The sequence below is a fragment of the Mixophyes fleayi genome, chromosome 10 (assembly GCF_038048845.1).
Source record: "Mixophyes fleayi isolate aMixFle1 chromosome 10, aMixFle1.hap1, whole genome shotgun sequence".
NCBI classification, from domain to species: domain Eukaryota; kingdom Metazoa; phylum Chordata; class Amphibia; order Anura; family Limnodynastidae; genus Mixophyes; species Mixophyes fleayi.
The window spans coordinates 8,693,050-8,707,506 of NC_134411.1; the positions used below are offsets into that span (position 1 = coordinate 8,693,050).

Genomic DNA, 14,457 nt, shown 5'->3' on the forward strand with positions numbered 1-14,457 from the left:
AATGAAGCATCTTTACATTCAACTCTAAGTCAGGCAAAATGCTTTTAATTTATTTGTTCTACCATTTTTGTTTTTAAATATTTGGTTTCCAAAGCTGAATATCTCATTTCTCTACTATATTTAAGATGCTTGTTCGGCATGATCTCCACAATCAACTAGAGACAATACCAGTTGAAGTCCTTGTTTCAGAAAGAGCCTTCAAGCGTGATGTTCTCAAGTGGCAAGAAATGTTACGTTCTAAAGCCATGCTTCGTTTCCAAGCCATTAGAGTCCTTGTTAAACACCAGCTAGAGAGCCTTCCTCTATGTGATACAGGGGACCTCTTCCAAGATTTGATGGGACATGGGACAGAGAATGGAAAGCTCTTAAGTCTCTTCATGCACTTCCAGATCTGTATGTCTGTTAGGAACATTAAGAAGCTTAATCCAAAAGCCCCTGAGTTTGTTCCTGGGAATCAGTGGTCTATAAAAGATACTCAGAAAGAACTGTGTTATATTTTTCCTACTTATCTCAATACCTTTATGGAAGTTACTGAGCGATGGGGAGGAGACCACCTTGAAGATATACACATTCGAGTCTACTTTTCTCCTCAAGTTCCAGAAGGTTTTTTCCAAAGGTATTTCTTAACTAAATATCTATTTCTCAAAGTAGTATCACTTATTTTTAAGGGTTAATTTGTAATAGAATAGAAAATAAAACATATGGTCATAATACATATGTAGACCCCAGGGGATATATTTCCTAAACTACGTGTTTGAACAAGTGGTGATGGTACCTACAGCAACCGATCAGATTCTAGTTAGCATTTATTTAGTACATTCTACAAAATTACAGCTAGAATCTGATTGGTTGCTATAGGCAACATCTCCACTTTTTCAAACACGTAGTTTAGTAAATATACCCCCCAGTTTTAGGAAGGCAACCATAAACTAAATAATATGAAAAATAGTTAACTGGATAAGATTAATTCAGGATTTGCACAAATTGAAATCATAATGTCAAGAAAAAAATGTAATATCAATGGGATTTTTGTGAAAAACCAAAATGTCTCCTGTAGATAAGACAATGTAAAGGACTCAACAATTTTAGGTAAGTTTCAACATAGAAAAGAAGCTGTGGCCCTAATCTATGTTTGGTGATATTCAGTGCTAGGCCCCTAAGAGGGAAAATATGGATCCAAGTAGATATCCCACTATCTGGGAAGCACTACTGAGATGCTAGAAGAACACTGTTCATCTTCTAGATAAAAGCTACATTCAAATGCTATAAAACATTTCAATAATGCAACTAGGTATTCGGTAATTCCTAACCTACATTTATCTACATCCTACCATCTCCTCCTCACATGTTGTCACCATAAACCTGCAGTTCCTGTGATTAGAGCCATGTTTGTGGGAACGTAACTGGATCAAAAGGACCATTTACTGGAACACAAAGCTGTGATCTACAGTCCCTAATACTTTAGAAGGAATATTATACAACACACAAACACACTTACTAGTAAGCCAAAATAAATCCAAAAATGTTAACAGAAAAGGGTTAGTCACCTTTTTAATGTTGCAAATGAGTTTTACATGTTTCTATCTTGACAAATTATTTCTAAATCAAACTGGAACATATCGTTTTATCAGATGTACTCACCAATACTTTTCCCTTTGTATTTTAGACTCATGGTGAAATCTTGCTCCTTCTACACCACTCATTGGGTGGAAAAAGCCAGCTTCCTTTTAGTGAACAATGGAAAACCACTGTTGATCAAAGAGAATAACCAGAGAGCAGACAGTTACCTTGAGATGAGGAGCCGAAGACCCAGAAAACCCAACAGTGAGTCATAGAAACAAACCCAGTCTGTTATCTTATTTTTCTAAACAAAAAGGACTATGCTCGCCATTTCCCCATGAAATATAGTATATAACAGTTCCAAACAAAGTCGAAAGCTATAAGGAAACCTAAATAAGCAAACTGAACTAGCTTCAAGACTTGTACAAGTCTTTCTCCGAGCCTTTTGGGCAATCACTGTGCAAGGCTCGATAGGCTTACTCACCACTACTGGCCATGTGCTGGAGCTGCATCAATGTACTCACTAACATAAGTGGGCAGGTCACTGGCCCCAATGGAAAAACAAATATAGAAGTGCCAATCTTTATACCAAAGAAAGAATGTAAATATATATATATATATATATATATATATATATATATATATATATCTTATATTGAATAGAGCAGAATAAAAAATAACAACAAGGCTCCTAGATAAGCATAAATACATTTAATAATACAGACACATATAGACGAATATCTCAATCTCTAAAATAAAAATGCAAATGAATACACAACAGTTATTACAAATCCGGGAATTGAAAATATCTCACTGAAGATTAGCAAAAGTGAGGATAAAAATAATATGTTAAATGGAAGATCCAATTTAGTCTTCCACACTCTTGTAATATGTCTTCGTTTGCAAACAGTTGTAGCTATTTACTATAGTAAAGAATAGAAAAATCCACTGGTAAAAAAATGTTCAAATATAATTCACGAGTTTGAGAACAATAATTAACGCTATCATACACCTCTAGAATACCTTAAATACATTTGGAATCCTCTATTGTAACCAGCAGGAAGTGTATAAAAGTATTAATATTGGAGTAGGTGAGTGGCCAGTACACCTCACTCTCCTTGGCATGGACTCCTGGTGAATGATGAGATCCCTCAAGGGCTGGAAACAAGCAACTGCTTAGGGGCAAGGTAACCCCCCCGTTGATGTCAGTAAAGCCTCACTGAACCTTACACTGCTTGTTCTCTTAGACAGCTACCTGGGTTACACCATGTTCTCCATGCTAATCCAAAATCACAAACCGCTCTCTGTTGGATTGTATCCTGGCTGCATCAATCACTTGTGCCAGTGAGTGTTATTGGATTAGCAAGGTCTCCTCCAAATATATCCACACAGTATATGTGAATAACTGATGCATTTTGTGACATCAGTGACACTGGATACCACAAGTTCAGAACATTACACTCCTGAAATACTCAGCAGCAGCAGCTGCAGCATATGCGCCTGGTTTTACGCCTCCTATAAGGAGCTTATTGCATGTTTCTGCAGGTCTGCATGAGCCGCATTTGAGTGAACTTGCCTTCAGTGTATTTGGCCAGTGTTTACATGCCCCTTCCCTCCCCTGTCCAACCTTTCCTGGCGCAGGCAGACATAAGTGCCAGAATCACACATAGGAGCATATGCATGCAGTCACTTTCTGGACATGCGCAGAGCGATTTCATGCAAGAAGCAACGCAAATTGGTCTACATCCCACTCTAGATCGTTTCCTCCATCTCTGTGAACATTTTGTTGATCTGATTAACAAGCTGTTGTAACCTCATCCACTTGAACACCAGGGACATCTGAATATGTAGACAAGAAGATTGAAAACAAAATGGTGCTCTGACCCTGGTCAAACTCGCCTTAAAAATACTAATTTCGACCTTTCTAAGGATTCTGAAAATCTATTTATATTCTCAAATTCCTTAATTCTAAAAACTAACCCATATTTTTGGTGACAAGTTATAGTTATTTAAATTGACTTCCTAATTAAAAGATTTCTAAGTTGAAGTATAACTACTGTCTTGGTAAATTGGGACATAGGGAAGCCTTTATCACACATATTACTATTTTTGTGCAGGTTTCAAGTTTCTGTGGGACTTCAAACTAACAATCCTGTCCATTGTGGAGAAACTTTGCAAAGAGTGGCCTGGACTCTTCTACTACATTCGGACGCCTTGTAGGACAGTTGAATGCCCCGATGAGTTTGAATGGCCAGATATGGAAGGGCCTGGATCTGTCTATGACATGTGCGTACTGATGTAATCTTATCTAAATTTTTCACAGCTATTTGAAATTCAATTCTCAAGACAACATTACTTTTCAAAGTCTATTTTGGTTATTTTTCAATTATTTCTCCACATTTAAAATACACTTAAAATATACAAAGATTGTAGACTTATAGGAGCCGGTGGTAGTCATTACACCGATGAATTAAACGCTGATACTTACCCCGACATGGGCATCACAAAACTGCGCCACCTGTACTATGTAGAAACCTTCATAAAAAACAGCCGTAATAATAAATACAGCCGTTACTTATCGCAGGCGCTCTGGATCCAGTGCAGTCATTCAATCCTGAAGTCTGGGGACAAGATGTCTGAACACTGGATGTGAAGTTGCTGCTTATATACACAATGAAATACAGTAATACAATGAAGATGGTATAGCTTGCATCTATTGGTCCAGGTCTCAGGAAGGTCCAAGGGGTTGTCAATCATTGGCTAGTTCATCCTAAGGAATCCAAAGGAGGGGGTCACCTCTCCAGGGGGTATGCTCGGCTCTTCCCGCCAAGAATCCTTAGTCTTAAGTAGTTCATAATTCCCTATTTTTCATAACTTGTGTATGCACTCTGCGATTCCCTCGCAGAGTGAACCAAACAGTAGGATATGTAAAAAGGATTATTATGATACCACTCATGATATGATTCCTTCAACCTGTTCCGTGTATTTCACTAATATGCATGTAACTCTAATAATAACATATAAATACTACTATATTTCTACATAACTGACTATGTGTTGCAACTACCATTAATGTGTACTATTTTATAAGTATGCGTGTTTGTGCGAATGTATGGTAAAAGACCAGTTACTGTTGCTGCCACGTGTAGTGGATGCGTACGCCCTTTCACGCCGTAGCGTGCCCTTGTACGTCGTAGCGTACCGTACGCATCTTTTCAGACAAAGACAACCAAGTTTGCTCGACTTTAATTGAAATGACTTTATCCAATTTGCTGACTTCGACAGTTCACCGGTACTACTCATTGTTGGTCATCATCATCAACATTTATTTATATAGTGCCAGCAAATTCTGTAGCGCTTTACAATTGGGCACAAACACAGTAATAAAACAATACTGGGTAATATTAATTATTTTAATTCATTTTGAACATGATCCTTATTGCAAAGATAAGGATTGAAATATAATGAATATGTATTAAAAATCTTCAACAGGAACAGCAGTCACGAGAAACTGCTTTTTCTGCAAAGTTATAAACTCACCTTTTTACTGCCTCTTCTCTCGAAGACTGCTGTACGATCCACAGCAGGCTTGAAAAGTTCATGTCACTATGCGCCGTCTGTAAACCTTAGGCATGTGCACAAACATAACTCAGGAGCAGTGGCGGATCCGGGGGGGGGGGGGGGGGGCGAGCAGGGGCTTGCTGCAGACAGCTGCACACTGTTTTAAACACAATCAGAGTAGCAGGGCAGCACAATGTCACTGCCGAGCGGACCTGCACATACTGTGCAGCCGCCGGCAGCCTTTGAAATCAGAAAGGGACGGGGCCTAAATCGCCCCCCTCCCCTAAAATCGCCCCGGGTAAAGTTATAGTCTAGATCCGCCCCTGCTCAGGAGGCGATGCAGCATGTGAGAGTGAGGATTTATATGATCCCTCTTTACATGCACTTTTCAGCTTTGTTCTTAGGAGCAGAGCTGAATTTTGTAACACATATGGTAATGTTCGTCAGCCTGAGCTGGTGTACATTACTGTGAACAAGTTCAGATTTTCGAAACTTGTTAACTTGTGGAATATAGCAGTCCCAATAGACCAAACGTGTCAAACTCGCCTCCCAATTGCATATAATTTTAGGGGCCCAGATAGGGCCCACAAAAAAATAAACAAATAAAATAAAATAAATCCTTATCTAATGCGACGGCGGTCGCCCCCTTCTCCCTTTGCACTGAATGTTGGGCGTGATGTCATCATGCCCGACATTTGCAGTGAGGAGCGCACAGGGGAGACAGATGAAGGGGAGCAAAATCAGCATGGAGGGCACAGTGTAAAACAGTTATCTATGGTCCACTGTCAACTTACGTCAAAGTGAAGTGCCGGAAATCTGTGTACTGTCAGCATGCCGCTCTCATCGGTAATGTGCAACTTCGATTTTGAGGTAAGTCTGTATTATATTGCAGTTGCTTTTGTAGTAATCAGATTTTTTTTTGTAGGGATCCTGGTTGTCGAGTTTTTGGTAATCGGGAAAACGATTACCACCGAAAAAAAATGACCTTAGTCTCTCTCAATCTGTGTGTGTGAATGTTAGGGAATTTATACTGTAATCTCCAAAGGGGCAGGGACTGATGTGAGTGAGTTCTCTGTACTGCGCTGCGGAATTAGTTGTGCTATATAAATAGCTGATGCTGATGATGATGATGATGATGATCTATAAAAGCACTTAAGGTATTACTCTGCTTGGGTAGAATACAAAGATACACTGATTAAAAAGGTTATATGGGTTCCTAATTCGTTATAAAAAAGGACAAAAAAGAATTGGATACTATTCAGCTGTCTTAGAAAGTTTGTATAGATCTTAAAGCAAACTCCAAGGGGTAAATGTATCAAGCTGAGAGTTTTCCGGCGGGTTTGAAAAGTGGAGATGTTGCCTATAGCAACCAATCAGATTCTAGCTGTCATTTTGTAGAATGCACTAAATAAATGATAGCTAGAATCTGATTGGCTTTTCAAACCCGCCGGAAAACTCTCAGCTTGATACATTTACCACCAAATGTTTTTTCAAATCTGTACTAATAGAGATGCAAGGTCCAAATAGATTTGGACAGGTTTTGCAATATAAATCTAATAGTTTCATATAGAATATGATGCAATCCTGTAATATGGTCAGATGTAGAAAAAATATGCCGCTTTAATCCTTATTTAAATATATATTGTGTTTTAAACACAGTCAGAGCAGCCGGGCAGCACACTGTCCCTGCCTGTCACGGCTGGACGGACCTGCACATACTGTGCAGCCGTCGGCAGCAAGTGTCTGCTAGGGGGGGCGATCGCCCACCCCTGGATCCGCCACTGGGATTGTATAGCATACTAACCTACTCTTGGAAACTCGTTTCCGGGAAAGGGGCGTGACTGGAGGGCGGGACGGTTGGGGCAGAGCCAAATGTGCCATTTTGGCCCCGCCCCTGCAACGGAAATGCCATTTTCGCGGGGGGGGGGGGGGGGGGGTGGAACCAAAATGGTGCGATTCTTGGTGAATCGCGCCATTTTAACAAGGGAATTCTGGGATACGGGAGAAATCCCAGCTCTTGCGGGAGCCCAGGAGACTGACTCGAATTTCAGGAGTCTCCCAGACTTTCCGGGAGAGTTGGCAAGTATGTTGTATAGTTCTCAAAGTAACTAGTAATCTCCTTTGCTTCTTTTCAGTGATTGATGGAGTTTCTTTAATCTCCTGTAATGTCTAGGCAGGTACTCGGATACCCACCCAATATTTGTATTTTCACACATGCAGCACAAATCCCTTGTTTTATGTACTCTTATGAGCAGCGACTGAAGCAAGGATGGAGTAGTTTAACCCTTTGTTTGGCAAGCATTAAAATCATACACCATCTAGTATTTTATTAATACACCATCAATATCAATATTGGAACGTCTGAAACAACCGACTACCGTAAACATAACCACATTTAGATGATGCGTGAGAACACCCCTGCCAAGCAAAGGATAAAAATGTAAATGTTATTACATAAAAGTAATGCAAAATTCATGTTGCTTGAGAGCAACATTGAAAAATAGAGGGTTAAACTGACTCTTAGGCAGAATTACTAAAAGGCGGTTTATTATGAGGTTTTTAAACCGCTATATCACAAGCCGAGAATTCCAGGAACGTGGAGTCCCCCTGCCATAATGCAAACCAGCCCCAAACTAGACAGGGTGGGCCAGGTCTCATTTTTTTTTATGAAAAACAGTTGCGTGAGGACCCCCTGTCATTGTGGAATCCAAACCATGGCTGGGTAGAGCAGGGCTGGAACCTCTATTGTAAGAGCGGTCTGCAGAAAAACAGTGTGCCCATGCTGAAAGCACTGGGGTTCTTCCCAACCCTGTTGTGTAGTGAAATTCATCAGGGCCCCTCTAGTGGCCATATGCAAGCTCAGTGGTCCCAATATGGTAAGTGCCCATATTACCAAAATAGTAGAAAAAAAATTCAAATATGATTTAAAAAAACCCTGAAGTATCTACTTACTAGAAGCACCATCTGTTAAATGGCCGTGACCTGAATTGACCAGGAGTGTCATTAGCTGCTCTGCCAATCACAGAAGCCCAGCATGGAAAACCTATTGGGCCCACAGCCGTTGTTGTGCTGCTCAGTGGCTGTTTAGGGTTTTGTGCCTCCACTGTCCCATGTATTCATCCCCCTTTATTTTGTTATTTGCAATTATCAAAAACCATCAGTTTTTTCTATACTTTAGAAGTTTGCTGTGTTTTTAATGGGAATGAACACTAACCCTGGTTAATCTACCTGATGATATGTCATTCAAGTGCATGAAGACTGTGTTTTTGCTTAATTTCAGTTATACTTAATAACTCTATCGGTATGTTTTTCAATGCTTGTTTTTATGTAATTAGGATCAAAGAGGACCTTAAGACCTGTGAGACATGTTGCAATACAGTCAATATGGAGCTTCTCTTGCCAAAAGGTAAACTTGTAGGACTATCTGCTACAAGACTTATCTTAGATCATTTGTTTTAAGTATAATATACTACCACACAGACCTGTAAACCACCCACACTTGGCCACAAGTCCAGTGCACACCCAATTTTAGATTTAAGTGATTAGAGAGTCATTAAGGAGAGCAAAGCATAAAAAAGGAGTAATTTTGCACCTGGGCAAAACCATGTTGCATTGGAGGAGGAGGTAAATTTAAAATGTGGGGGTAGATTTATAGTTGGGGTAGGGCATGTCCTAGATCAACTTTAAATTTCAGTGTAAAAATAAAGCTATCAAGTATTTGTGTGCTGGATGAAAAAACAGCCAGTATTTAACTTATGTGCAAAATAATAAACCACTTTGCACCCCTTGCATTCTAATATGGTTTGTCCCGGAGAAAACTTACTCCTTTTTATTGCCTTAGTTTTCTTAATGACTCAGGCCATGTATGGAGAAGATTGTCACCAAGTAGAAAAGCAGGAAAATGGTTGACATTATGCCTGATAGTGTTTTGTGCGCCATACATGCTGATTCTTGGGTACAAATCAGCAGTCGTTGAAGTGGGAAGTTATAAGTGGCAGTATGGAAAACGTAACTGAATGGCCTAAACTTGATAGGTTTCAATTAATTTTAGTCCTAATATTAGATGTTTTTAACACTAGTAAAATACAAACATAAATATTAAGTGCTATCCCCTCTGTGTCCCCCATCTCTCCCATGTCACACACACAAGGGGCAAATAGTCAGACACACACATAGATCAGAGACTGAGAATAACATCCAGTATGCATAAATTTGACTAATGGTGTTGAGTAATGAAGAAATAAATAGTAGAATTCCAGATTTTTTCATTCTTAGGTGGGGACGTTCCTAAATAAAGTTTTACCAGATCATCAGTTTCAAGTGAATTAACATATTTTGCAGTGTGTTTTTATTACTACTGAGTTATACAAGTGGCAGACATTTTTCTGGGACCAAAATGTATTGAGGCATATGTAAATAGCTCAACTACTGTGGGTTCTGCATTGGAGACAAATTTGTTTGGGGCATTTGATCATCAAGAGGTGAGTTAGACTGAGCAGTGGGGAGAAGTGGTGGTAGGGCATACTGCATAGTTGCCTACTGTACTGTTCCGGAATGTCCGGGAGACTCCAGAATTTTTGGGTTCTCCCAGACTCCTGGGAAAGCAGAGCAACCTCCCGCAGCCTGCCCTCTTCGCTGGTTAAGTGAATGGGGTCGTGCCTAGATACAACATCCTGGCCCCACCCCCTGCTGTGATAGGCAGTTATTGGCGACGTTTGACAGGGGGCAGGGCCTTACAACGCAATCTGTGTGGCCAAGCCCCCACCTGTACATCATGACCCCAAAGTTGGCAAGAATGGCATTCTGCCCAATACCAACCCACTTACTGCAATTAAGTATATTAATTTATTTATATTATATTATTTACATTGGAAATCAGAATGTGTAAGGGCACCTTATACAATTTTACAAATAAAGATTTATTCTGTCACTCCATCTTACAGGAATATATGTATGTTTACCATCACTTTAAGACGCTAACTCTACAACTATATTCCTTATTATTTTTACACAGCCTCTGGCCAGACTAAGGATCCTTGTGTGCCACCAGGCATTCATATCACCAACTATGGCGTATCCTCCTTTCTCACAAATTCCTAAAATGAAAATGATGGTAACAGTGTATGTTTCTACCTATTTGTAAAAAATACTTTGAATAAAGTTGATTTTCTCTTCTTCAGAAATTTGAAATTGAAATTACTTTCTTCTTAGAATATACTCTGCTGTACGACTCAGATAATATCCTAGTTAGTCCCTTGATTGTTCTATAACACAACATGCAGCAATAAGATGATTAATTAGTGAATATTACGCAACATCCCCACTTTTTCAAACCCACAGTTTAGTAAATGTATCCCCATGACTCTGTAAACTCTATGGGAGATCGTAAGTACATACACACTACACGATGTGGACGAGGGGTTGTTTATCGGGTTATTGCCTAATAATCGGCTGAAAAACCTTCAGTGTGTACCTAGCCCTAAAATAAGAGTGTAGACTCTTATGCAAACAGAGATTGTTTGTGTTTTCATTTTCACTTGTTTTTCCTAAAAAAATTGTTTTTCACTTGAATGTTGTTGCTTGCAAGGTCACATTCATTAAAGGTGCAAAAAGATCAGACATAATTTATCCTGATTTCAGGATTTACATGACAAACACATGCAATTTCAATAAGGGTGTGTAGACTTTTTATATCCACTGTATATATAAAAAATAAAAATAAAAGTAATGCTTGTAGAAAACAATGTGTACTGGCATTTTCAGAGGTTCCAAAAAAAAAACAAAACAAGGCTCGTTATTGACTGTGAAAAGTTTATCAATCTGTGTTTGTAAACTACAATTACCAAAATGCATTGCAGTCAGCCATACCTAGACAGCCGACAGCCACAGCTATTCAACCAGTTATATGGCTTGTATTATCTTCATAATCACCATATTAGCTTGTGTAACACCGCCCAATCTTAAGTCTCTCACTATCAGGGGCGGATCTAGGCAACTGCTCTACCCAGGGCGATTTTAGGGGGGGCGATTTAGGCCCCGCCCCCTTTCTAATTTCTACGGCTGCTGACGGCTGCACAGTATGTGCAGGTCCGTTCAGCATTGGCAGTGTTTAAAACACAATCAGAGCAGCCGGGCAGCACACTGTCACTGCTGAACGGACCTGCACAGTGTGCAGCCGTCAGCAGCAAGCCCCTGCTAGGGGGGGCGATCGCCCCGATCGCCCCCCCCCCCCCCCTGGATCCGCCACTGCTCACTATATGAAAACTTATTAAACAAATAAAAACCAAAAAGCACTATTTGTATAATCTTTATTTTTATTAAAAGGGACGATTACATGTATACAAAAAGAGCTAAACCATCAAATGCAATTAAAATCCCCAATACATATATAAAGACAAACATAAATATGTAACAAATTGCATACTTCATGCTTCTAAGCAACAACTATAACATTTTCTATTTCATGTCTCTAGAGGATAATTGAGAGAATCACTAAAAAAGATTGTATTGTTAGCAATTTCACCAATTTCAGTGCTTTACTTGCATCGATTGGACTTAAGAAAATTTAACTATTTAGGGCCTTATTTTGAATCGGACGCAATGTGCGTCTAAGATGTGCAGGAGTGGGATTGTGCCGCAAATGCAGGAAAATATGGTGCTTGCTGCACATGCGTGACAGTGGTTTTGTAGCCGATGCACCTAAAGCGGACTTTGCGTCCGACTCTAAATGAGGACCTTAATTTCTATGGAAGAATTTAACTTCAACCATTTTCTGTAGTAATACGCAAATGGCAACCCAAGTATAATGTTACCCATTAAAAAAATGGAAATTAATTTTGCCTTAAAGTACATGATACATAAATTGCTTAATAAGTAAAGTGCTATGAAAAGCTTGTTTTACAAAGTAAACTGTTATGTAGGGATCATTTGTCTTACCCTACACATTGTATTAACCCACCCACTCAATGACTTCACACAACTGAGTATAGATCATCATTCCCCATCCTTGTGATATCATACAAGTGGGTGTGTCCATCCTATCTGGGATGCACCATACAAACATATTGAGTGGCAGAAGTAGGGCACACAAAAAACATTACCCATAACCACCAAAGTGATTATATAATGTTCCAATCATTCTTATAATCAAGTTACTCAGTTATCTATTGCATAAAGCATGTTACCTGAGCAGGGGCAAATGCAGGATTTTTAAGGGGGGTTCCCCCCCCCCCCAAAAAAAATAGAGAGAGGGAGCGGCCACGCATGCGCAGCAGCTCCATTTTGGCGATGCTGTACTGTACAGCTTCTTAGTCAGCACCGCGACTGCTGTACATTACACTGCTGCAGTGTTTAGCTCCCGTTCGTCTGCGGACGGGAGGGGTTTCTGGAGAACCAGAAACCCCCCCCACCCCCCTGCGTGCACCCCTGCTGAGCATATTTCACTTCTAGGGTATTTTACAATTATTGAAACATACCTGCATTGGGTTGGTCTACAGATTTCCAAAAAGCCAAAAGATACTTATGTTAAAGGAAATAAACCCTGTTGAGTAATTTGTATAATTTTGCTTTTTTTTTTTTTGGAAATGTTCAGGGATGGGAAAAAATATATTAATCACACTAATCATATTTCCTACACAGAGGCGGCAGCCATTTGGTTCGGTGAATAAACCGACTGCGTTCTCAGAAATATTGGGATTATCCCTCAAAATAGGCGCCTCCATAGTAATTTCTCATACAAGTAAAATATGCACCACTGATGCTCAGGGAACATATCCGAGTAACCTGGTTATGTAATGTCTCAATTATGGGTTCTCTGCAAAGCCACAGTGCAATTATATCATTCATAGGTGAATGAAATCAACCATATATTTCAGTAAATCAATGTCACTTAACAGATGGACAGAGTGAAAGCATGGGTTTGGCCAATGCAATTTACATTTCTGGAATTAAATATAGCAAATTAATTGCTCGGCTTAGACTGTAAATTTATTTTAAAAAGTTATATATATATTTTGCTGTAGATAGTCTCTTTGCCATCCCGAAAAAGACAGACCGTTGTGTGTGCCTAAATTCTGTGTTCGAAAATATATTAAAGAAATCTCTGTGGCTACCTGGATTTGCATGGCTCAGATGCAGTAGTCTGCCGTCTAGCCCATACATGATTGCCACACTTCCGTAAAAAAAAATATACTGGATTTCTGTCCCTGCGCCCTATTAACAGCATTGGCGTCAAGTCCCATTTTCACCAGACATGTGACATCTCAAAGCCTGTGTGACATTACAATGTCATGTCAACTCCAGTTCAATTCTGGGGATCTAGTACAAGAGAATATTTCTCAGGTTATAGGTTTATGGAACATAGCCTTTGAATACTTAAGTAGAAAGGCCTTTTACCTGTGGGCTACTGGAATAAGTAAAAACAAATTCTCATATTGCCCATTTTGCTACATTGAAACGGAATGCTATGACACCACGATTTAAATGCCAGGTTTAAAGCCAATATCAATGCATTCTTTTTTTAAGTTAAGTTTTGTACTTCAGTCTTTGTATAGTATACAAAATCTGAAGGTTACAGAAATGAAATCAACTCACAATAGAGTAGATTTAAATAAAGTGAAAAGAAATTTCTGTATCGTTTCGAATGTGGGATTCCACATATCCATCTATAGAGGTCTCTTAATCACCTCTAAGAAAGCCTAGGAGGGCAAGCTGGGACTTGTAGTTCCACAACAAGTTTGGTGAGCCACATACTGCCTAAGCCTTCTGTAGGTACTGGCTGCCCGACCCACTGTATCCTAGAACCTAGTCACCCACTTGTGTGGGAGGATCAGAAATGAGCACTTATTATAAATATATCCTAGATTTATTCCGATCTGGAACAAAGGCATGGATTTACATTTTCTTTTTTACTGGCCAGTGAAATTTAAGTCACTTGACATGTGCAAACGGAGCAAGTGGTCTATATTTACAACTATAAACACTACTTTGCAAAAGTCAGCTAAAAATGTACATGATGCATGGTTTTAGTACAAAAGCCTTTGTGCGGCATGAAAAGAGATTATTGTCTATCCCAAAAGAGAGGGCTTCCGCACATAACTCAGACAATTTATGCCTATAGCTGTTGGTTTCTCCACTACGGAAAAAAAAGTGGTCATTAATATTTGCCAGAATATTCAATTTTGGAAACAACTGCGTTATCTGTTTAATTATTTACCATGATTCAAAGTTCCCGTTCAACTACCCGGTAAACCCTCAACTGGTAACCATTAACAGAGCAGACCTCAGATACACAGGATCACAAGATACATAACATTCTGAGCTCACCCTATCCAGTGA

General features: G+C 39.5%; 1 protein-coding gene across 2 annotated transcripts in view; it reads left to right on the plus strand.

The window, feature by feature from the left end:
• The window catches only part of LOC142103689 (malignant fibrous histiocytoma-amplified sequence 1 homolog), a 28,833-nt gene extending 18,529 nt beyond the window's left edge, over window positions 1–10,304 (plus strand). For both annotated transcript variants that reach the window (XM_075187817.1, XM_075187818.1), the window contains exons 6-10: window positions 126–616; window positions 1,667–1,824; window positions 3,678–3,846; window positions 8,457–8,527; window positions 10,136–10,304. In XM_075187817.1, coding sequence (XP_075043918.1) covers window positions 126–616; window positions 1,667–1,824; window positions 3,678–3,846; window positions 8,457–8,527; window positions 10,136–10,221 — 975 coding nt within the window. In that variant the 3' untranslated portion in view covers window positions 10,222–10,304. The remainder of the gene's footprint in view (window positions 1–125; window positions 617–1,666; window positions 1,825–3,677; window positions 3,847–8,456; window positions 8,528–10,135) is intronic.
• The last annotated feature ends 4,153 nt before the right edge of the window (window positions 10,305–14,457 follow it).